The 24,462-nt window shown below is 65.4% G+C and overlaps 1 protein-coding gene across 2 annotated transcripts; it reads left to right on the top strand.

The window, feature by feature from the left end:
* The first annotated feature begins 864 nt into the window (after positions 1 to 864).
* On the top strand, positions 865 to 16,194 carry XKR6 (XK related 6). 2 transcript variants are annotated; one of them, XM_029053115.1, is made up of 5 exons: positions 865 to 1,656; positions 12,096 to 12,213; positions 13,237 to 13,321; positions 14,068 to 15,912; positions 16,017 to 16,194. In XM_029053115.1, the coding sequence occupies exons 1-2, from the start codon at positions 929 to 931 to the stop codon at positions 12,151 to 12,153; spliced, it is 786 nt and encodes a 261-aa protein (XP_028908948.1). In that variant the 5' UTR covers positions 865 to 928; the 3' UTR covers positions 12,154 to 12,213; positions 13,237 to 13,321; positions 14,068 to 15,912; positions 16,017 to 16,194. The 2 variants fall into 2 exon arrangements, with proteins under 2 accessions (XP_028908948.1, XP_028908947.1); XM_029053114.1 differs by having other exon boundaries at positions 14,068 to 16,194.
* The last annotated feature ends 8,268 nt before the right edge of the window (positions 16,195 to 24,462 follow it).

The raw sequence follows: 24,462 nt of genomic DNA, 5'->3' as shown, positions 1-24,462 counted from the left end.
GCACCCGGCAAGCGGCGTGGGCCGGGGAGCCGGAGGTCACGGGTTCGGATCCCACCCGGCCCGCTGTGTTTCTACAGGGCAGGTCCCTTCGCCTCTCTGGGCCTCGGTGACCTCAGCCGGAAAAGGGGGACCGAGTCCGCGAGCCCCACGCGGGACGACCCGGTGACCTCCTCTCCCCTCCGGCGCCCGGCAAGCGGCGTGGGCCGGGGAGCCGGAGGTCATGGGTTCTAATCTTGCTCGGCCCCCGGCCCGCCGTGTGAATACGGGGCAGGTCCCTTTGCCTCTCTGGGGCCTCAGTGACCTCATGTGGAAAAGGGGGGGGGGGAGGGGGGAGCCAACTGAGTGTGGGTGCCCCACGTGACCTTCTGCCCAGCGCGGGGCCCAGGGCGAGCGCCTCAGGGCGGGGCCCGAGGGGGGGAGAGGATGAGGTCATCGGGCCTCCCGGAAGTGACGCGGCCGCCCGCGCGCGCGCGCGCGCCCCCGCCGTCGGTGGGCGAAGGGGCCCCCGCAGCGGCCGCCCCCGCGCCGTCCAGGGGCCGCCCCGACCCCGCCCGGGGGGTGCGGGGGCGACAGGGTCGCGGGGGTCGCGGGAAGCGGTCGGGGGTCGCGGGGCTCCGCCTCGACGGGGGCGGGGGGGGGGGGCGGCCATCTTGTGCGGGCGGCCTGAGGGGGCGGGGGGGAGGGGCGCCCCCTAGCGGGGGAGGGCGCGAGGGGGGGAGAGGGCCCGGCCGGAAGTGACGTGCGCTCCCGGAAGCGGAGGGCTTCCCCGGGCCTCCCTCCTCCTCCTCCTCCCCTCCCCTCCCCCTCCGGGCCCGTCCCCGTCCCGGCCGGTCCCGCCCGCCTCCCCCTCCCGGGCCTGCCTTCCTCCCTCCTCCTCCTCCTCCTCCTCCTCGTCGTCGTCGTCGTCCGCCGGGAGCGGAGGCTCAAGATGGCGGCCAAGTCGGATGGCGGCGGCGGCGGCGGCGGTTTCGCCCCGCTGCACGACCCGGACGAGGCGGGGGGCGGCGGCGAGGAGGAGGAGGAGGAGGAGGAGGACGGGGAGCCCGCCGACGAGGGAGGAGGAGGAGGAGGAGGCGAGGAGGACGACGGCGGCGGCGGGGCGGGGGACGAGCCGGGGGAGAGCAGCTCCCTGCACATCTGCCACTGCTGCAACACCTCGTCGTGCTACTGGGGCTGCCGCTCCGCCTGCCTGCGCTCCCTGCTGACGCCCAAGCCGGGCCCGGCCGCCGCCGCCGCCGCGCCGCCCTCCCGGCCTCCCCCCGCGGCGCAGCGGCCCTGGCTGGACTGCCTGTGGATCGTGCTGGCGCTGCTCGTCTTCTTCGGCGACGTGGGCACCGACGTGTGGCTGGCCGTCCACTACTACGGCCGCGGGGACTACGGCTGGTTCGGCCTGACGCTGTTCTTCGTGCTGGTGCCGTCGCTGCTGGTGCAGAGCCTCAGCTTCCGCTGGTTCGTGCAGGACTACACGGGCGGGGGCCTGGGCGCCGTGGAGGGCCTCACCAGCCGCGGCCCGCCCATGATGGGCGCCGCCGCCGCCGCCGCCGCCGCCGCGCCCCCCGGGCCCTCCGCCACCCCCGGGGCGCAGCGCCTCTGCCGCCTCTCCGTCTGGATCTGGCAGTCCGTCATCCACCTGCTGCAGATGGGGCAGGTGTGGAGGTAAGGCGCGGCGCCCGCGGGGATCCCGCCCCGCCACCCCCGCCTCGGTGCCCGCGGCTGGCGGACGGGGGGGGGGGGCGGGGCGGTGAAGGCCGGGAGCCTCGCGGGGGACGCCCCGGTCAGCGCTCAGCGCGGCGCCCTGCACCGAGTCAGCGCTCAGCACGGCGCCCTGCACGCAGTCCGCGCTCAGCACGGCGCCCTGCACCCAGTCAGCGCGTCCAACGGCGCTCTGCACCCAGTCAGCGCTTACCACGGTGCTCTGCACCCAGTCAGCGCTTACCACGGTGCTTTGCACCTAGGTAGCGCTTACCACATTGCTTTGCACCTAGGTAGCGCTTACCACATTGCTCTGCACCCAGTCAGCGCTTACCACGGTGCTTTGCACCTAGGTAGCGCTTACCACATTGCTCTGCACCTAGTCAGCGCTTATCACGGTGCTCTGCACCTAGTCAGCGCTTATCACGGTGCTCTGCGCCTAGTCAGCGCTTACCACAGTGCTCTGCACCTAGTCAGCACTTACCACGGTGCTCTGCACCCAGTCAGCGCTTAGAACAGCGCCCTGCACCCAGGCAGCACTTCCAACAGTGCCCTGCACCCAGTCAGCGCTTACCACGGTGCCCTGCACCCAGGCAGCGCTTACCACGGCGCTCTGCACCCAGGCAGCGCTTAACACCAACATTATTAATCTTATTTGGACCCCCACCCCCGGGGCAGGTGGTCAGCCGGCAGGAGGGTGAGGAAGGCGGCCTCGGCCCCGTGGGGGTCGTCCTTCTCGGGCCCTGGCGCCCTTCCTCCCTCCCCCGGGGGCGCGTGTGCCAGGCCGAAGCCCGCCCCCCCCCCCCCCCCCCACGCTTCCCCCCACTCGCCCCGGGCCCCGTCGGGGTCGGCCCCGGGAGGCCTCGGGCCGGGGAAGAGCGCCCGTCGACGCGCCTCGCCCGCGGCGTCCCGGTCCGTGAGCGGGAGGAGCCGGGGGAGCCTGGCGGACGGGGAACATCGGGGCTCGGCGGGAGCGCGTGCCCGCGGCCGAGGGGGCTCTCTCTCGCTCCGCCGGGAGCTTGGAGGAGACGCCCGGGGCGGGCCGGACCTCCGCGGGGTCCTCTGGAAGATCCTACGGGTGGAAGCGGGCCTTTCCCCGGCAGCAGCCCGCGGGCGTCGACGGAGCCGGGCGAGGCCGGGACCCCCGGCCCCGTCTCCTCACGCCGACGGCCCCCACGGAAACCCTCGGGCCGGACGGTCGCGGAGCGGATGGGCGGGAGGAGACGGAGCCCGGGGGGTCCCGACGCCCCATCTTGCGGATGAGCGCGCCGCTCCACGCTCCGGCATTCCCGGCTCGGGTTTCCCAGTCGGTCGGAAGCGCGTCGGGAGAAGCGACTCGGATCGCGCCGGGCGTGAAACGTTTACGCCGGACGCGCCGCCCGACCCCTCCCTCCGCCCGCCCCCCGCCCCCCGCCCCCCGGTAGGCGAGTCCGGCGGGCTTCTGTCCGGGGGGCCGTCGGGGAGTCACTCCGGCCGGTTCGCGGAAGCCTCCGGGCCCGGGAGGCGGTCGCCCCGGCCTCTGACCCCGGCTCCGTCCTTGCCTCCCGCGTGGCCGCGGTCAAGTCGCCTCGTTCCCTCCGGGCCTCGGCCCCCTCATCCGCAAGAGGGGGGAGTCGGGACCCGTCCCCCCTCCCCTCTGGACCCCGAGTGCCAGGCGGACCCGCGTCCCGTCGTGGAGTCCCTCCCTCGTACATCGACCCCGGCAGAGTCGGCGGCCGGGTACGTGCCGTCGGTCCTTCCTTTCTCTCCTGGTCGCGGAAGGGGCCGGACCCGCCCCCGCGCCCCCGGGGTGCACCCGGGGCGGAGGTGGCATCGGCGGCGTCCTGAGGGGCGGCGGGCGCCGAGGCCGGGCCCAGCGTCCCCGGCCAGGGGGTTGCCCGGGCGGCTCGGGTTCCTCGCCAGCGTGGGGCCGGGAAGCCGTCCGACCCTCTCCCCGCTCCGGTTGTTCCGGCCGGAAGGCGGGGTGGCGGGTAGAAGGGGGCGAATCCGTCCCCGGCGGGGCCCCGGGGAGCCGACGGCGAACCGCGGGACTCCCGGTCTCGGGGCTTCTCCGACTTGAATTGCAACCGCCCGCCGTCCGGGACCGGGGCCGTCCCGAAACCCCTTCCGCCGCACGTCTGCCCCCTGGCCGGGACGGGGGGAGGTTTTGGGGGAGACTCGCTATTTAGAGGGAACGGAGGAAGGGGCCTCCGGTTCCCCGGGGCCGCTCGATCCTCCCCGAACGGGGACGACGACCTTCCCCGTTGGTCCGTTCATCCGCCTGGGCTCCCAAGTGGCTTCCGAGGAGAAGATTCCCCAGCTGCCAAGCATCGAGGGAACGTCCCCTCCGTCGGCCCCGCGGAGCCTCCCGCCGCCCCGCTCCGTCCCTCCGAGAGGCTTTTCCGAGCTGGGGGGGGGGGAGGAGGTGATGAGGGGAGGGGGAGGGGGCTCGCCTGGGCACAGAGAAACCTCCCTCCGGCGGGCACCGCCCGGCACGCGGCGGGACCGAGTGCTGCTCCCTGTTGACCCTCGGCCCCGGAAGAGTCCGGATGAGCGGGGGGAGGGCCCGGGGGCCCCGTCCCCTCGGGGAAATGGTCCCCTTGGGGCCGGGATTTGGGACCGGGAGCCTTGAGGGTGGGGAGGGGCGGTCCTGGCACCCGTCGTTGGTATTGATTGAGCGCTCACCACGTGCAGGGCACCAGTTTTCCGTGTGGGTCGGCCGTGGAACCGGTTGGTTGTCCCGGCCGGACCACGGGTGCGGTGAGGGGATGGGACAGATAGGAGGGATTGTGACTTCTCGGGGGGTCGGGGGGGGGGGTCCGTCCCTGCCAGGGCCCCAGGAGCCATCGAGGGGCAAGCGGGAGAATGAGGGTCTCGTTTTCTCCTCTTACTACCATTCATCCATCCAGTAGGATTTGAGCGCCTACGGTGCGCGGAGCACTGTACTGAGCGCTTGGGACGGACAGTCGGGCAACAGATAGAGGCCATCCCTGCCCCACGACGGGCTCACGGTCTGACGAGATGAAGTGCCTAGTAAGCGGCGAGCGCCGTTCTAAGCGCTGGGGTAGATTCGAGGGAAGCGGGTCACCCCGCGTGGGGCTCACGGTCTCCACCCCCATTTTACGGATGAGGGCCCCGAGGCACAGACGAGCGATTTGCCCCAGGTCCCACAGCCGACGAGCTGCGGAGCGGGGATCGGTAATAATGTTGGTATTTGTCAAGCGCTTACTATGTGCGCAGCACTGTTCTAAGCGCTGGGGTAGACACAGGGGAATCAGGTTGGCCCACGTGGGGCTCCCGGTCTCAATCCCCGTTTTACAGATGAGGTAACTGAGGTGACTTGCCCACGGCCACACGGCCGACAAGCGGCAGAGCTGGGATTAGAACCCGTGACCGCTGACTCCCCAACCCGGGCTCTTTCCACTGGGCCACGCTGCTTCTCCCGCGCACCCTCTCTCGCCTCTCCCTCTTCCCCCCCCCCCCCGGGTGCAATTGATGGGGGGGGGATTGGGGAGGGAGGCTAAGGGTGTGATTCTTCCCAGAGGCTGCTGCGGCCCCCCCCCGGGGGATGGGAGGTGTGGACACCCCCCCGCCCCCCAAACTCCCCGGCCCAGGACAAACTGGCGGAAAGCGGTCTGGGGGGTGCCAGCGGGGCGGAAGGCCCGGGGTCCCACCCCGCCTGTGGCGCGGCCCGCCGCGTGACCTTGGGAAGTTGGTTCACCTCTCCGGACCTCATTCGCCTCCCCTCCCCACCCCCCTCCTGGAACGGGAAAAGGCAGCAACCCCTAGATGGGCCCACGGAGGCCCGTCGGAGACCGTGCCCGTGGTCCTGTGGGTGTTTGGGGGGGCTGGCCCCTCTGGACCCGGGGCGGGCGAGGGGCCCCTCCGATCCCGCCCCAGTCTGATGCCCGGGCGGCCGCGATTTGAGGAAAAAGTTAGGCAGAGAATACGCACCTCGAGAGGCCGGCGAAACCCCCCCCCCCGCCCCCATCCCAAGGGGCAGGGTTGCGAGGTGCATCCCCTTTTGGCCCCCCCCCCCCGGTCCACCCTCCCCGGGCGAGAGCCTGGCTTTTGCCTCGGCACCCGGAGTTGGGGAGCTCAACTTGGGACCCCCCAAGCCCTCGCCCCGGCGGCTTCAGACCCTCCCGGGCCCGGGGCAGGCGGGACGGCAAGAGGCCGGGAGAGTCCCCCTGGAGCCGAATGCATCGGGGGTCCCGGCCGCGGCCGGGAGCGTCGGGCAGCGGGGGTGTCCCCGATGGCAGCCGGCTTCCAGTGATGGGAGCGTTTGGGACCTGTTTTCTTTCTGTTGTGGGACCGCCGCTCGGTGGAGTGTCCCGCGGACGGTAGGCGCTCATAGCGCGGTCCCGGCCGGTCGGTCGGCCACTGAGGTCTCCGAGAACAGCCGCCGGGCGCCGCGAGCCCAGAGGTCCGGCCGGGGAGGGTGGGGGCGGGTCCCCGTGGGGCGGGGGGCCGGGGGACCCAGGCCGGTGGACGCCCAGCTCGGGTGGAGAGGCGGGGAGCCGAGGGAGCGGACGCACGGAGCGGCGGGGACGGGGACGACCGTGGCGTGGAAGCTGACAGCGGTCGACCTGCCTCGCGGCGGTGCCGCTCCGACACACGGTCGGGGAGAGTCGAGCGCAGCGGATCGAAGCGCGGCGGGCTCGGCCCGGCTCCCTTGAAACCTCCCCGCACGACCCGAGGCCCGAGGGGAGGTGGACCCCCTGCGGGCCCGGCGGGGGCCGGCAAGCGCGGTCCTCGGCCGCCGGACTCCAGCCGCCCGCCCCGCCGCCCGCCCGCGGACCCTCGCGCCGCCTCCTGGGTTTCCGTGTCTGTGTGTCCCGCTCTCTCGTCCCCTCCCCCCCCCCCTTCCTCCCTCTCCTCCTCTTCTCTCCCTCCTTTCCCTTTCTGTCCCCGTTGGTTCTCTGTCTGTCTCCGTCCGGCAGAGTATCTCTGTCGGTCGGGGCCTCGCTGTCCGTCGGAGCCTCGCCGACGGTCCGGGTCTCGCTGCCTGTCCCCGAGCCTCGCTCCGTCCCCGGGCGTCGCCGTCCGCCTGGGCCTCGCCGTCGGCCTGCGTGTCCGTCTTTGAGTCTCCGCGGCTGCCCGTGTGTGCCCCCCGGGACCTCGGACCCGATTCCGAGGGGTCGGGCCGGCACCCCCCGAGGTGCCGTCTGCGACCGTTCCCGACACCGAGCCGACCTGGCACCTCTCCGCTCGGGGCCCTGGGAGTATTTATCGAGCGCTTCCTCGACGGTGAGCCCCGTCTCGTGCCCCCGGGAGTAGAGCTAGTAGACACGATCCCCGCCTCGAGGATCTTCCGGTTTCCCGAGTGCCGAAGCGCTGTACTGAGCGTTCGGGAGAGGAGAGCGGAGTTGGTGGACCCGGTCCTTGCCCTCAAGGAGCCGACGGTCGTCTCGCGGGGGAGGCGGACGCCGACCCGGGCCACGGGGCCGCCTCCCCGCTCCCACCCCCGCCGGGCAAGTTCGGGATGTCCGGGAAGTCTCGGAGGGCGGAGACGCCTCGGATCCCGGCTGCTTAGGCCCCGCGGGCCAGTCGGCTCCGTCCGGGGTGGGATTGGGAGGACTTTCCCGGGAACCACGGGATTCTTCTCGTCCGGCGGTGGGGGGGGTCGCCCATCCACCCGTCTGGAGGGTCTTCTCACCCGCCCCTGGCTTCGGTGCCCCGGGGCCCGCCGCCGCCGCCCTCCGTGGCCGGGCGGGGCGGGAAGGGCGTCGTTTGGGGGCCGGCCGGCCGGTCGGGGGCCGGCGGTTGAAATGAAGTCCAGCCGAGCTTCGGGCAGCCTAGCGTGGCGATCGGCGGGCGGAGGGCTCGCTGCGTGCCGGCCGCCGTACCGACCGCCTGGGAGAGTACGGGGCGGCGGAATCGGAAGACGCGGTCCCCGCCCGCAAGCAGCGGTACGGCCCGATGGGTCGAGCACGGGCCCGGGAATCCTGGGTCACGTAGGGAGGCGTGACCTGGGGCAAGTCGCTCCTCCGCCTCGGTTACCTCATCCGTATTATGGGGATTAAGACCGTGAGCCCCACGTGGGACAGGGACGCTGCGCCCACCTGAATTGCGCGGGTTCACCCCAGTGCTCGGTACGGCGCCCGGCGCCTAGTAGGCGCTCAGCCAGTACCACAGCAACGATAATTTTCAGCGCCGGACTCCCCGTCCGTCCCATCCTGCCCCGTCCTCATCGCTGCCCGGACCTGTGGGGATCGTAGCCCGGGGCGGGTTTGGGATTGGCCGTCGCCATCGTCACCTTCCTCGTCATTACCCTAGGTCTGCCCCCGCTTTCTCCTCTCCGTACTGGAAATCTCGAACCGGGGGATCTGGTTTAAGATGGCGGGAGGCCGCCGGGAGAGAGCAGCGCTTCAGCGTGTCGCCGTCGGTCCTCTGTGCTGGGAAGGGATCTCCGGTGGCTCCTCGTCGTTAAACCGGTCCCGCCTAGGAGGGGCGGCTCCCTTCTCTCCCGCCCAAGGGAAGTGTCGGCAATTCGGGCGGGGGGCGGGGGCGGCCCGGGGGCGGCCGAGGGGCCGTGAGGGAGGGTCTGGATCTGGGAGGGTCGGTCAGGGTCTGAGTTGGACGTGTCTGTTGAGAACGTGTCCTCTGACTCTGTTATACCCTCCTCTCCAGAGCGCCTAGTACGGTGCTCCGCACACAGCAGGCCCTCAGTAAATACCATCGACTCACGTACCGAGCACCGTCCTCAACACTCAGGTAGCTGCGCCACGGGGAGAGCGGGCGGTGTCTGTCTCCCAGAGGGCTCCCGGTCCGAGTCGGAGGAAGGACAGGTGTCAGATTCCCATTTTGCGGATGAGGAAACTGAAGCCCAGCGGAGCGGAACGACTGCCCGGGGGGTCACCTCGCGGGCAAGCCGTGGACCCAGGACTGGAACCCGGGTCCCTCGACTCCCAGGCCCGGTGTCTTTCCACCGTGCCACGCGGCTCATCGAGGGATTTCACCTTGGGAAGGGACGGCTAAATTATTCAGTTAGGATCAACCCTTAGAAGGGCCCCCTGTGACTAGACTGGAAGCTCGCGCCGGACAGGGAACGTGTCTTGGAACTCTGTTGTATCATACTCTCCCGAGCGCTCAGCACGGTGCTCTGCGCAGAATAAGCGTTCAATAAATACCACTGACGGACGGAAAAAGAATGACCTCCGGGCAGAGCGAGGCGACGGCTCAGTCGTCATTCGTCAGTGCCCCTAGACCGTCGACGACGTGACGTGGGGCAGGCAGGTCCAGGAGAATAGTCCCTTCTGGATTTGCCCCGCTACCGGCTACCCCGCGAATCCTGAACCCGATACCTCCGAGCCCAAACGCCCCCAACTCGCCCCTGGGCCTCCCGGGGGTCATCTGGAAACCCGTCGGCAAACCGGGACCTCTAACTGCCAGCTTATTATGGGCAGGGAATGTGCCTTTTTATACCGAGCTTCCCCGAGCGCTTAGTACAGCGCTCCGTACATAGTAAATACTCGATACCGTCGACTGAATGACCATCCCGGTCCAGGCGGGTGCCCCCCCCCCCCGGGGGTCAAACACTGAGCCGACGGTGTTTCCCGGAAGCGCCGAGGCCTCGCGTCCGCACCCCCCTGCCACCCCAACCCTTCCCGGGCAGCGAGGCGTCGGACCGCCGGATGGCCTCCGTCCGCTTATTGACGCTCCGCGGCCTCCTCCTACCTGCGGTCTATTTTAGAGTCCGTCTCCCGCGCTGAGGTCGTCGGCTCCTCCAGGGCGGGGAATCCTGTCTTCTCCCCAGCGCTCAGCAATAACGATATTAATTATGGCATTGGTTAAGCGCTCGCTCCGTGCCGGGCGCTGTACGAAGCGCTGGGTACGGGGCTCCGCACCGAGGGAGCCCCCAGTAGTCGCCATCGTCGGATCGAACGATCCCCACCCCGTCCCCCGCCACGGAAAGGCCGTAAATCCCTGGCGCGTCTTGTGCCGGCTGCGTTCCGGCTTCCACCTTGGGTGGCCGGTCTGGGGAGGGTCTGGAAACCCCCGGGCGTCGGCGGCCGGCAGCCTCCGTCTCGCCCAGCGCCCACCGGAGATCTCGACCCGATGAGGCCCCGCCGGGCCCAGTCGTGGCCCAGGGTCAGGTGGGGTCGCAGACGCTCCCCCGAGGAGGAGGGGCTCGCTCTCGATATCGACTCCACGCGCCGGAGGGGGAGGAGGAATTAAGCCATCGTCTCCCTGCTGTCCACCCAGGCTTCAGGAGGGAGAGTCGGAGGAGGAGGAGTGCTTACGGAGGGTCCGTTGTGGGTAGAGTTCTGCACTAAGCAGTTGGGAAAGTGCAAACCAGATGGGTGACGTGATCCCTGCCCGTCAGGAGCTTCCGGTCTCATTTTGTGGTGGGGTTTGTAGCCTTTGAGGTCCCGTGACGGCCCCGGGACCCACGAGAGGATCCGGGGCCTGGGGCTCTGTACGAGTTGGGGCCAGTTTGGACCGGGATCCCCCCCTCCGGCCAGCCCTCCTTTCTCTTCCCTATCCTTCCCCTCCAAGTTCCCGGAGAGGAGCCCCCGAGGGCTCGAGTCAGGCAGGAAGTACGGCGTGTCCCCCTCCCCTCCCCATCGAGCCAGACCCGACGCCGCCTGTCGCCCTGGTCGGTATTGTCTGCTGTCATCCTCACCTCCTCCTCCGCGAGGGAGGGAAAGACAGGCCTTATTAGCCCCCTTCTACAGAGGTGGAAGCCGAGGCGCAGGACAGCTCAGTGCTTCGCCCCGGGGGCAGAGCTGGGACCCGAACCTCTGTCCTCTGACGGCCGCCCCGGGTCCGCTCCATTAGGCTACGCCGCCCTCGCCCCCCCCCCCCCCCCCCCGGCCCTAAGTCTCATCGTTGGGGACGGTTAAGGTCTCAGAGGGCTTGGGCCTCCCGCCGGTCCCCAGAATCACGGGCCGAAAACACAAGCGCGCACAGACGCGCTCTCCTTCTCTCCCCCCGCCTCTCCCTCCCTCCGTCCCAAACCCCGTCTTCAGCAGAGAAACGGCACGTGGCGGGCGACGGAGGCAGACTGAACGCTGGCTCACCTCCCGCGAATCATCCCTCCCGGCAGGTCCGGGGGAATACTGCCACGTAACGAAGGGCTTCTTGACGAGGCGGGTTCGAAGCGGAGCAGCCGCCTCCCCAGATCTCCTGAGTTCCTTTCACCGGAACCGTTCCCGTCGCGCTGGGCTGTAACACCCCGAGTGGGCCGCTTTCGCCCCAGGGCCGCTCGGCGCGCCGCAGCGGAAAGTTTTCCGTGGGGAAAGGCCCCGTTAAAAATTCATTCGGTCCTAGTTCTTGAGGTTTCCCGTGCGCAGGGCATCGTCCTGAGCACTCGGGAGAGTACGGCGTAACAATAACCACACGGGCCGTGCCCGCGGCCGGCTTACAGTCCAGAAGGGGATGCCCGGGCTTTCTCAGTGGGACACGACGGCGGGTCCGGGTCCAAAGCGCGCCCGGGCCGTGCCCCCGGAGCAGCCCGGCGGTTCCTGAAGCGCTTCGATCAGTCGGCGGTTTTGGAAGCCCGCTGTGGGCAGGGATCGTCTCCGCTGCTGAACTGTACTTTCCCAGCGCTCAGTACAATTGCTCAGGAAATACAGTTGAATTAATGAGCGGATATGGAGCACTCGCTGTAGACGGCCCTGGGGAGAGGCGGAATCTTGCTACCTGTGGACCCTGGCGACCGCGAAACCAGTAGCCGCAGCCGGCGGGAATGGAGGTCGAGTGGAGGCCAAGTGGGTGGTTAAATAGGTCGCTTGGCGGCCGGTCCGTGGCAGCCGCCGACCACCCCATCAGCGGGTCGCGTTATTGAGTGTTCACGCTGCGCGGAGCACGGTACCGAGCCCCGGGGCGAGCGTGGTACGGTTTTGCTTGTCGACTCGTTTTGCCGTGTCTCCCCCCTTCTAGACCGTGAGCCTGTGGTGGGCAGGGATTGTCTCTTTCTTGCTGAATTGTGCTTTCCAAGCGCTCAGTACAGTGCTCTGCGTACAGTAAGCGCTCAGTAAGTACGCTCGAATGAATGAGTGAATAATGGTCGGTAGTCAGCATCCCTGCCCTCGAGGGGCTGCCGGGGACAGAGCACCGAGCGCCTGGGAGAGGACAGGAGTTAGTAGACGCTGACGCCGGAGAAGGAGGTGGGAGGGCGAGGGAGTCTCCGGCCCGCGGGGAGGGCAGAGCCGGCCGGGACCGGCGCCCCGGGGATCAGGGAGACCCTCAACGGCCCTCGGGCCTGAGCGGGAGCCGGGCAGGCCGAGAGGCGGCCTTCGGCGGGGGCCCCTGCTCGAGCCCCTCGGCGTTCCCCTCCGGGGTTTGTCGGGGGATCCCCGGGGCCGCCAGCGTCACGGGACGTCGGGTGTGAATGTCCCGAGGGAGCTGCCGGTCCCCCTCTCCCCCCTCCTCCCCCACCAAATCTCCCGTTCATTCATGTGTATTTTTATTTTTAGCCATAAGCCAAAGACAGGAGGCCTGAGGCTGAAGGGAGATTGTTTTGGGGTCATCTGATTTGTGACTGGAAGGCGTGAGCGATGTCAGCGCGGCCCGAAACCACTTCCAGCAGGACTGGTAATGGAAGAGGCAGGGCCACCCCTCCGCTCCTTCCCCCCGCTCCCCTCCTCCTCCCCCAGCTCCCTTCTTCCCTCCTCCCCCCCAGCTCCCCTTCCTCCGCTTCCTCCTCCTCCTCCTCCACCACCATCCCCGCTTCCTGCGCCAGGGAGGTTCCTCCCACCAACAGACTGGCCAAGCCGGCGCCGTTGGTTCCGCGCCCGGGGCCGGCCCGAGGCGGGCAGGGGCCGAGCCGCGTGAGCCTCGGCGCAGCCAACGTGGGAGGGTGGTCGGACGGCTCCCTTCCGACGACCCCGGACGGACCGAATGCCGGGCCCGGGGTGGGGGCCCGAAGCCGCTGTGACGTTCTCGTCCTGGGGGCCGCCCTCCCCGCGGCCAGGGTCCCGCGGGTTCCCCGCCCCGGACTCGGGTCCCTCCCTCGCTCGTACAGGCGGAGAGCGTGGCGTTCCTCAGTGCTCAGTGATCTCTGCCCTGGGCCCAGTGGGCTGCCCTTCGGCCCGTTGCAGCCAGCGGGGCGCGTGATTCCCGTAGCACTTCCGGCTCGCCAGCGGAGCCTGGGCCAAGCCCCACAGGTCTCGGGCGATCTCCAGACGGTGAACCAGTAAGGCGAGGGTGTCCCGTAGGCCCATCTCCTCCGAGAAGCCCTCCCTGACTAAGCCATCCTTTCCTCTCCCCCATTCTCTTCCGCGTCGCTCCGACTTGCTTCCCTCATTCAGCCCCACGGCGCTCGCTTACGTCCCTATCTGTCATTTGTCTGTATTGTCTGTCTCCCCTCCTAGACTGTAAGCTCGTCGTGGGCAGGGAATGTCCGTCGTATTGTTTTGTTCCCTCCCGAGTGCTCAGTAACAGTGCTCTGCCCGCAGTAAGCGCTCAATAAATGTGATTGAATGAACTGTAGCCGGCTCAGCCTGACCCCAGGATGGTCCCCCTGCTTTGTTGAAATTGTCTTTTTTTTTTTTTTCTGTTTTGTTTCTTTTCCCTGTTTGACCTTGTTGAACTTTTTCTTTTCTTTTTGTTTTTTAGGTTTGCATATTTTGGGGGTCCTGGCATGTTCAGAACCCCGGATCTGTATCGTTGAACGTAGGGGAGGCGCTCGGAATGGCTCCGTGTAATGGCAGACGCCGGCCTAGAATACATAGGCGTGGCTACGTGACTCCGTGTTACCGGGGCGGGGGGGCGAGCACTGGGGGGCTGGGAGGACCGGGCGGGGGGACGGGGGGGGAGCGGGGCCTCGTCATCGGGGAGTTGCGGGTTGCCCCCCGTCCTCACTGGGCCCACCCGGGAGGGAGAGAATCCTGCCAGAGACCCCTCCGCTGACGGCGGCCGCGGGCCCGTTGGAAAACGAGGGGTGAGGGCTGAGGGGGGCGGTGTGGCCAGAGCGCCGATCGGTGAGCCACCGGGTGTCCTTAACCCCCCCTCACCCTCCCGCGCAGGCCGCCGGGGGGACCGGGCGCCGGCCCCGACATGCGAGACCCGGACTGGTGCCCGCTGTAGTGGTTCACCCGGTTCACTGGGCCCCCGGCGAGCTCACGCCTTCTGACCCCTGGGAGGTGCGGGGCTGAGGGAGGTCCTCCCCGTTGGCACGGTATCGTGGCTCCTTGCCAGAGAGTTCAGCTCAGTGAGGGAGCTGCTCGATGAGAAGCCGGCCGGGCGTCGAGCCTCAGAGAGCCACCTGGGCCTAGGGCCTGGAGGCCGGCAGGGGCCAGAGCACCCAGTTCTGCTTTACTGGCGTCGGGCGAGAGGAGCCGGTTTGGCCCAGTTAGGTCTGGGCCAGCCGAGCGGGTAGGTTGGCAGTCTCTGCCGGGGTCGATCGGGGGACCCCTGACTGAACCACCCCCCCCGCCACTCCCCCAGGCTACTCTGGACCCCCTTCACCAGCCAGGCCACCGAACAGGACCAGTTCCATGGGGTCTGGGCAACGGGTCTGAGGAGAGCGGGGCGGGAGGCCAAAGGACCACCATGGCCGGGCCTAGGGGACGGTCAGAGGTAAGAGTCACCGTCCCCCCCGAGGGCGATCCCTGTCCCAGAAGTGGGCCGTTGGCACTAAGGGCGGCCCGGACCCGCCTCTTCTCCCCGGCCCCCTGCATCGCCCACCCCCCCCCGGTCCGTTAGATCGGACGCTCCCAGAGGGCGGGACACCCGTGCTTCATTGATGCCGCGCTCCGAGCAGCGCTCTGCACCCAGGTGACTCCCAGCCCGCCGAACTCTTTCCTGCCGCCCCTCTCCTGGGGGCCGGGCGTCGTTCCCTACCCACTTGGCCGGCACCGTGGCCCGGTGCCGCCTGCCGGGAGGGTCGCTAAGGGGCAGGTGGTACCGGGTGGGGGACTCGGGCGGACGGTGGCCGTGGTCCGCTTCTCCCGGGCCCCTCTGCGGGGAGAACCGGCCCTGCTGGAGCCGGGCAGACCGAGAGGCAGACGAAGTGCCTGGAAGCGGGACAATCTCCCACCTGTTAGCGGGTGCCGGCCGGCCGCCACCGGCGGGCATCGTGGAGCGGGGGGGCGGGCTGGCGGTCAGCGCCGGGACCCCGGAGCCTCCCTTCCCCTGATTGTGATTTCCTTCTCCCATCCCCTTCCCCCACCCAAACCGGGGCGTGAGGCAGCCCCCCTCTCTGCTTTCTGGCGACGAGGATGCCAGGATATTTCGGGCCAAAGCAGAATTTCTGGCTCGCCATATCTCCGCAGGAAAAGCCCTCAAGATGTTGTTTTTCTCAGCTTTCTGCAAACCCCAGATTGTGTTTTCACTCCCCGAGGGCTGCCCGGCGCCTCTCCCGTTTCTGGCACGCGTTCGAGGCGGCACGAGACGAACTGCACAGGGGGAGGGGAAGAGGGGCTCTTCCCTCCGCCTCCTAGCCCGATCCCTCCACGATCCCAGGACCTCCCAGAGCATCCCCCTCTCCCTCGCGCTGCCCGACTTCTCCCCGACTTCCCGGTGAGGAGCCAGAGAGGTGAGGTGACTTGCCCGGGGTGACGCCGCAGGCCACGGGCTGGAGCTGGGATCGCAACCCTGTGTCCCGATGTTCGGACCGGGGCTCCGACCTCAGTCGTATTCTCGGAGCGCTTACTATGCGCGGGGCGCCGTAGTGAGCGGTAGGGAGAACACAACACGCCAGTTAGACACGTCCCCTGCCCATTTTGACTTCACGGTCCAGACGGTGAAAGGCCGGGTCGTCTCATGGACTCAGGAACCAGACGGGCCGGGGTCTGGGGGAAGATTTGGGGGGAGCGGGGCGGCTGGAGGTCCCAGGATAATTCCGGCCGAGGCCCCTTGGTGGGCACCACCTGCCAGCCGGCCCAGGCCCTGCCCTCCTTGGCATTGTGGATTGAAGGGCAAGAGATGGGCAGAGCAGCCCCAAACCCCGAGGTCCTCCAGGGCCTTGAGGTCCCGGGGATCGAGCGCGCACACGGGGAGCCACGCCAACTCCCCCCGCTCGTGCTCCGAGCCCAGATGGCACAGAGCTTCCCCGGAGAGATCCTTCACAAAATGGCATCCGGATTTGGGGTGTCTACCCAGAGGAGGGGCTTCCTGGAGCTTGGGGGGGCCGCCCCGGGACCCCCCCCCCCCGGTAACCTCCTCCAACAGCCCTCCGGGCCAGCCGAGAAGCGGCGTGGCCCGGTGGAAGGAGCGCGGGCCCGAGAGTCCGAGGTCCCGTGTTCCGATGCCGGCACTGCAGCGTGACCAACCTTCGGAAAGTCGCCTTAGGTGGGCCTCGGTTTCCTCATCTGTAAAACGGGGATTTAGATCCCTGTCGTCCCTTTTGGACTGCGAGCCCCAGGTGAGACGGGCACCTCCTCTGTTCTGCTTAGGTCGCGTCATCATCGGTGTTGGTTACGGCGGTCGAAATATGGAGAGCGCTCGACAAGTAGCTCGGTTGTGACTGTTGTCTGATGCAGCCCCGGCTGGTTCTGAGCCGGTTCTCCCACCATCCCCACGGCACTTTCGTACGGGACTTCAAATTATACGTTATAAATTACTCCACGGTAACGTGTGTCTCTCCCTCTAGGCGGTAAGCTCGTTACGGACAGGGACCGTGCCCCCTCATTCTTCCGTCTTCTACTCTCCCAAGCCCCTAGTACCGTGCTGTGCGCATAGTGAGCGCTCAGGAAATGCGGTCGATAAAACGGGAGCAGACCGTAGGGGACACCTCAATGCCGGTCTAGTCCGAAAAGAGGAAAACCGCGTGTGTGGGGCAGGCCCTAGGTACTGGCCAGTCGTTGCCCCGTGTACCCTCCCGAGCACTTCCTACAGTGCTCTGCACGCAGTAAGGGGTCAATAAATACGATTGTACAATACAGTACATAATAATACAATACAATAAATAATAAATACAGTAAGGGGACGAATAAATAGGGTATTGGTTAAGCGCTTACTACGTGCCAAGCACTGGCTGCCCTTCGGCACTTCCAGTCTGCCCCGGGGCTCAGCAGGCGGGCGGGGGGATCCGAAGGAGACGGGGGGTGGGGGGGTGCCCCGGAGTGGGGGGGAACAGGAAGCCGCCCGGGCCCCGCAGGGCCACCCCGGGGTGCCCCCCGACCCCCCGCACCGGGGCCGGCTGGGTCACCGGACTGGGCCCGGCCGGAGCTGGCGGGCGGGATGGCTCCCGTGACCTCTGTAGGGTACTTGTGTGACCTTCGGAGACCCCCGGCACCGAGGTTCCCTTTGCGGACTTGCTTCGAGCGGCCAGAGGGCTACCTGTCCCCCCCCCGTCACCCGGGGGGCCGCCGGCGACCCACCCGTCCATCCAGAGATCCGCCTGAGCCACCGGCTGAGAGGAGGAGGAGGAGGGAGTCGGGCCCGGTGGGTCCCCGCCTGTCTCCAGGTCGTGTCTCTGCAGGAGAGAGACGCGGTGTCACGTCCGGCCTTGTCCCTCTGTGGTGGCGGTGGTCTGTGTTAAGGGGGAGGTATTCATTCGTCTATTGGGCGCCGACTGTGTGCCCAGCACTGTACTAAGCGCTCGGGGGAGTACAGTAGAACAGAAAGGGGATGGGTGAAGCTGCTGGCCCCCTCGGCCCGGCCGCCGTCGTCGCCCCCCCGCCCCCGTCCTGCCAGTGTCCACCCGGGCCGGTCTTCTTTGTGTGTTTTCCCCGCGCCCCCAAATCCGGTCCTGTCTGTGTGTGTATGTTGGGGGGGGGGGGGGGTTTCCCACCATCCCCACAGCACTCTTGTACGTGACTTTAAAGTCTAAAATTGAAATACACATACACACACTCCGTCCTTTTCCCCCCTCCCACCCAGAGGCCCGTTTGCGTCTCTTTCCCCCCCCCACCCCCCAACCCAGTCCTTTCTGTGTCCGCCCTCCCGCCCGGTATTGTCTGTGTCTCCCTCACCCGGGGGTCCCGTCTGTCTCTGCGCCCCGAGTCCTGTCTCTGTGTGTCTCTGTCACACACAGGGCCCTGTCTGGATCCCCTCCCCCCATCCCGTATGTCGTCCTCCCCCGTCCGTGTCCCCCCCAACACCTACACCGGGGTGCCCTGTCTACGTCCCTCCCTCCACCCGCGCCCTCTCTGCGCGTCCGTGTCCCGTCCCCTCCGCCACACGTGCGTGCACACATGCATCGTCCAGGCACACGTGCGTCGTCCGTGCGTATCCCCGGGTGTCCCCTGCCCCCGAGGCGGGGGCTCGCAGGGGACACGACCCGCCCTCGCCCCGACACCCCCGAGGCCCGGCCGGCCTGGCGAGGTGGGGACCCCCAACCCTCCTCCTCCCCTGGCCCGGGCCCAGCGCCCGGGACGGTGCTGGGCCTAGACGAGTCCGTGGGATGTACTGAGCGCCGGGCCGGTGGCGGGGACGGAGTCGGCGCGGTGCTGGGGAGATGGGCCCCGCCGAGGTGACGGAGGCGGGCGGACCCCGACCCCCGTTGACCCCGGAGACGGAGCGGCCCCGGGGGGGGGGGCGGCGGCAGAGCGGCCGGGGGACAAACCCGCGCTCTCGAGGACACGAGGACCGGAGAGTTAGTTGGCCCCTTGGTCAGTCCCCGGGCCAGCCGGGATTTCGGACCCCGACGGGGCGGCGGCGGCGGCCCCAGGGCAGCGCTGCTCGCCGTCTGCCGGCGCCGTTGGGGGCGGGGGGGAGGCCAGCCCACTGCCCTCTCTCTGTGACCCAGTGACCCAACCCACGCCCCCGACTGCCCCCTCTCCATCCCTGACTGGCCCCCTGTGACCCAGCCCCGACCGTCTCACGCCCCCGACCGTCCCCTCTCCGTCCCTGACTGGCCCCCGGTGACCCGGAACAAACCACCGACACCCCTGACTGTCCCCCAGTCACCCAGCCCGGACCACCCCACGCCCCCGACCGTCCCCTCTCCGTCCCTGACTGTGCCCCTGTGACCCAACCGGACCGTCCCACGCCCCCGACCGTCCCCTCTCCGTCCCTGACTGTCCCCCTGTGACCCAGCCCGGACCCTCCTACGCCCCCGACCGTCCCCTCTCCATCCCTGACTCTCCCCTAGTGACCCAGCATGGACCACCCCACGCCCCCGACCGTCCCCTCTCCGTCCCTGACTGTCCCCCTGTGACCCAGCCCGGACCCTCCTACGCCCCCGACCGTCCCCTCTCCGTCCCTGACTCTCCCCTAGTGACCCAGCATGGACCACCGCACGCCCCCGACCGTCCCCTCTCCGTCCCTGACCGGTCCCCAGTGACCCAACCCGGACCCTCCCGCGCCCCCGACCGTCCCCTCTCCATCCCTGACTCCGTGAACGCAGAGACCCAGAGAGACTGAGAGACAGAGGGGACAAAGAGACCGAGAGAGAGAGAGAGGAAGAGGGAGGCGGGCCTTGTCCTGGAGTGACCTCCACTGTCCGCTTCCACTGAAGCGGAGCCGGCCTCGTTAGAGGCCCAAGCCTTAGGGGGAGAAGCCGGGGACCCTCGGGGGGGGGGGGTCTGGGCCGCCCCCTCCCCACCTCCCTCCTCCCGGGCCCCGGGGGTCGAGGGAGGGGGGTGGTCCGTGGAGGGGAAACGACGTGTCGCAGGGGCCGAGACGCTGCGCGCAGCGGAGTGGAGACCCACCGCTCTCCCCCCCCCCCCCCTCCTCCTCCCCGTTCAGTCTCATTCATTTCATCGTATTTATTCCTTCAGTCAGTCCGATTTAATCGTTCATTTCATGCCACCGTAACCGAGCGGCGCTTACCGCGTGTGGCCTAAGCGGTTGGAACGGACCGTTGGGCCACAGAGACAAATCGGGCCTCAATATGAATCAGAATTATAGATAGAGGCACATCATTAATAGACTAATAAATAGGTACACGTAGACGCAAGTGCCGTGGGGCGGGGAGGGGGTAGAACAGAGGGAGAGAATAATAATAATAATAATGTTGGTATTTGTTAAGCGCTGACTATGTGCCGAGCACTGCTCTAAGCGCTGGGGTAGACATAGGGGAATCAGGTCGTCCCACGTGGGGCTCACAATCTTCATCCCCATTTTACAGAGGAGGGAACTGAGGCACAGAGAAGTGAAGTGACTCGCCCACAGTCACACAGCCCACAAGGGGCAGAGCTGGGATTCGAACTCATGAGCCCTGACTCCAAAGCCCGTGCTCTTTCCACTGAGCCACGCTGAGAGAAGGGGGGGGCGATGAGGAGGGGAGGAGCTTACTGGGTGCGGGGCGCCGTACTAAGCGCCCGGGAGACTCCGAAAGAACAATAAACTCCACCTCCTCCTCTCCTGTCCCCTCTCCCCATTCCCTCCTTTCTCTCTGCCACCTTTTGGGGACGGAGACCCGAGAGTCCAACAGCCAGGATCATAAGCCATAATAAGACTGGAAGCTCCTTGGGGGCAGGGAACTTGTCTACCAACCCTGTTGCATCGTAGCCCCCCAAAGCGCTCAGTAGAGTCACTTCACGTCTCCGGGCCCCGGCCGCCTCGTCGGTAGAACGGGCACCGAGACCGCGAGCCCCATGTGGGGAAGGGACTCTGTCTTTCATTCAGTCATTTATTATCCACCCTGGTGCTCAGTACAGCGCCCGGCACGTAGTAAGCGCTTAAGAAATACAAAAAAAAAAAAAATAGGTCACCTGACTTCTCTGTGCCTCATTTTCCTGAACCGTAAAATGGGGATTCAATCCCTGTTCTCCCTCCTGTTTATACAGTGAACCCGGTGTGGGGCGGGGACTCTGTCCAACATTCATTCGATAGTATTTATTGAGCGCTTACCGTGTGCGGAGCACTGTACTGAGCGCTTGGAATGGACAAACTGGTACAGATAGAGGCGGTCCCTGCCCTTCGACGGGCTTCCAGTCTAATCGGGGGAGACGGACAGACGAGGACGATAGCAATGAATAGAATCGAGAAATTCGACCAATTCAATTCACATTCAATTCTGTTTGCATTTGAGTTCTATGGAATTCTATTCAAATTCAACAGAATCAAGAAAATCAAGAAATCAGCATGATTTCCTGGTGTCTGCCCCAGCGTTTAGTACTGTGCTTGACATAGAGTTAGGGCTTCTGAGCTCGACCGAGGACACGTTCATTCATTCGATGGTATTTATTGAGCGCTTACTGTGTGCAGAGCACTGTACTAAGCGCTTGGAAAGTACGCGGTTCAGCAACAAATAGGCCCCAACTCCTCCAAGGGGCCTTCCCTGACTAAAACCCACTTTTCCCCATCTCCCACTCCCTTCTGCGTTGCCCTGACGTGCTCCCTTTACTCTTCCCCTTGCCCACAGCACATATATATATATATATATATATATATATATATACGTATTTATATCGATAATTATATTGATATATTTTCCTTTATATCGATAAGTTTATTCGGATCGACGTCTGTCTCCCCCAACTCCCCCAGTCCGTGAGCTCGTTGTGGGCAGAGATTGTCACTCTCTACCGCTGTGCTGTACTTTCCCCAGCGCTTAGTACAGTGCTCTGCCCACAGTAAGCGCTCAGTAAAGACGACCGAATGAATCGCGTGATTGTGAGAAGGAGCGTGGCTCAGCGGCAAGAGCCCGGGCTTGGGAGTCAGAGGTCGTGGGTTCTAATCCCGGCTCCGCCACTTAGCCGGGTGACTTGGGGCAAGTCACTTAACCTCTCTGGGCCTCAGTTCCCTCATCTGTGCAATATAGTAAGCGCTTAAATACCATCATTATTAAAAAAGGTACGGGGCACGTGGGGGCAACCTGATAGCCCTGTATCTCCCCCAGCGTTGAGAACAGTGCTTGGCACACGGTAAGCGCTTAACAAACACACTATCATTATAGCGTGGCTTAGTGGCAAGAGCCCGGGCTTGAGAGGCAGAGGTCGCGGGTTCAAATCCCGACCCTGCCACCCGCCGGGTGCGAGCTGTGCCACTTTGGGCCGGTCGCTTTTCTGTGCCTCAGTGACTTCATCCGAAAAATGGGGATAAGAAGAATAATGATGGTGGTATTTGTTAAGCGCCTACTGTGTGCCAAGCGCTGTTCGAAGCGCTGGGGTAAGATACAAAGTCGGCAGGTTGTCCCACGTGGGGCTCACAGTCTTGAACCACATTTTACAGATGAGGTATCTGGGGCACAGAGAAGTGATCCTCAGCACTGTGCTCATTTGTATATATTTTTACGACCCTATTTATTTTGTTAATGAGGTGTCCATCCCCTTGATTCTGTTTATCCTGATTACGGTGGCTTGTTTTTGTCCGTCTTGCCCTTAGCACAGTGCTCCGGACATAATAAGCGCTTAGCAAATACCACCATCATTATTATTATAGTAAGCGCTCAGTAAATACCGCTGAATGAACGAATGAACTTGCCCAAGGTCACCCAGCTGACAAGTGGCGGGGCCGGGATTGGAACCCACGACCTCTGGCTCCCACGCCGGGGCTCTTTCCTGTGAGGCCCCAGGTGGGACAACCTGATGATCTTGTAGCTCTCCCGGCGCTTAGAAGAGTGCATGGCCCTTAGTAAGCGCTTAACAAATGCCGTTATTATTATTATTATTATTAATAAAATACCAGTTATTAGCAGGGAGAGGCGACTGATGAGGGAGCAGCGCCACCTGGCGGGAGACCGGGGCCTCGTCGCCCCGGGGGGGGGAGGGTCCCCCTTGCCCCCCCCCGCCTCTCCTCTCTTTGGGGGGGGTGGACTGGGGTGGGGTGGGGGGCAGAGACGAGGGAGACCCCCAAGGATGCATCATCCCCGCCATGGCTGAAAACGCCATCTCGCTTCCACCTAGAGGTAGCAATTATTATTATTATTATTAATATTATCATTATTAATAACCAGCCTCAATAATAATAATGTTGGTATTCGTTAAGCGCTCCCTAGGTGCCGAGCACCGTTCTAAGCGCTGGGGGAGACCCAGGGGAATCGGGTCGCCCCACGTGGGGCTCACGGTCTTCATCCCTGGAAAGAGCACGGGCTTTGGAGTCAGGGCTCATGAGTTCGAATCCCAGCTCTGCCACTTGTCGGCTGGGTGACTGTGGGCAAGTCATTTAACTTCTCCGTGCCTCAGTTCCCTCATCTGTAAAATGGGGATTAAGACTGTGAGCCCCACGTGGGACAACCTGATTCCCCTATGTCTACCCCAGCGCTTAGAACAGTGCTCGGCACATAGTAAGCGCTTAACAAATACCAACATTATTATTATTATTATTATCCCCATTTTCCGGAGGAGGTCACGGAGGCACGGAGAAGTTGAAGTACTTAAACGCCCGGGAGAGGCCAGTGATCTGTATTGATCTCCTCCGTCCGTCCCCCCCGATTAGACCGTAAGCCCGTCGTCGGGCAGGGACCGTCTCTCTCTGTTACCGACTGGGCCGTTCCAAGCGCTTAGTCCAGTGCCCTGCGCACAGTAGGCGCTCAATAAAGGCTGCCGAATGAACGAATGACTCTTGAGCAGACTCACGGTGGAAGAAGCGGCGTGGCTCAGTGGCGGCGCTGCGCTCCGACTTCCCAAGCGCTTAGTACAGTGCCCTGCACGCGGCGCTCGGTAGGGACCATTGAATGGATGATCCAACAAGGTTAGCGGTCGGTGGTATTTACTGGGCGCTCACGGCGGGGGCTAGAGCACCGTACTAAGAGCTTAGACTCCTGTCAGACCCGGCGCATGCCACGACGAGCTCGTCGATAACGGGCTTGGGAGTCAGAGGTCGTGGGTTCGAATCCCTTGTCAGCTGTGGGGCTGTGGGCAAGTCATTTCCCTTCTCGGGGGGGCCTCAGTTCCCTCATCTGGAAAACGGGGATGAAGACGGTTGAGCCTCGCGTGGGACCACCTGATCACCCTGTATCTATCCCGGCGCTTAGAACGGCGCTCTGCACGTAGTCAGCGCTTAACAAATACCAACGTTATTATTATTATTGGCAGAGGTCGAGGCTTCTAATCCCTGCCCCGCTACTTAATAATAATAATAATAATAATAATAAAGTTGGTATTGGTTAAGGGCTTGCTATGGGCCAAGCACCGTTCTAAGCGCCCGGGGAGATAGAAGGGAATTAGGTGGGGCTCCCCGGCTTCGTCCCCATTTGACAGAGGGGGGAACTGAGGCCCCGAGAAGAGCCGGGATTAATAGTAATAATAATAATGTTGGTATTTTTTAAGCGCTTACCGTGTGCAGAGCGCTGTCCTAAGCGCCGAGATAGAGGCTAATCGGGTTGTCCCACCTGAGGCTCACGGTCTTAATTTTACAGATCGCTATCTACATTCCGTTGGGAGGCGTCGTGACCTCTGGAGATTCATTCGTTCATTCAGTAGTATTTATTGAGCGCTTACTATGTGCGGAGCGCTGGACTAAGCGCTTGGAATGGACAAGTCGGCAACGGATCGGGCCGGTCCCTGCCTCTGGAGATGGGGGGGGTCGTGGGCGGACAGGCGGGGGGGTCTTATCCCTAGTCTCCTCCCGCGGCGGACGCCCCGTCTCTGGGGCTCCCGGGGGTCGGGCCGAGGGCGGCATGGGTTCTAATCCCGCCTCTGCCGCTCTGCCGGGTGACCTGGGGCAAGTCTCCTCACTTCTCTGTGCCTCGGTTCCCTCATCTGTAAAACGGGGAATTAAGACTGTGAGCCCCGTGTGGGACCCCAGGGAGAGGCGGTGCTGAAAACGCCATCTCGCTTCCACCTAGAGGTAATTATCATTATTATTATTATTATTATTATTAGCAACCAACCAGCCTCTGTCCTAAACGCCCAGGAGAGTCCAGTGATCTTTACTGATCTCGTCCGTCCGTCTCCCCCGATTAGACCGTAAGCCCGTCGGAGGGCAGGGACCGTCTCTATCTAGGTACCGACTGGTCCATCCCAAGCGCTTAGTCCAGCGCTCTGCGCATAGTAGGCGCTCAATAAG

This window comes from Ornithorhynchus anatinus, chromosome X2, assembly GCF_004115215.2.
Source record: "Ornithorhynchus anatinus isolate Pmale09 chromosome X2, mOrnAna1.pri.v4, whole genome shotgun sequence".
NCBI lineage: Eukaryota > Metazoa > Chordata > Mammalia > Monotremata > Ornithorhynchidae > Ornithorhynchus > Ornithorhynchus anatinus.
This window is presented reverse-complemented; position numbering and strand designations above follow the sequence as displayed.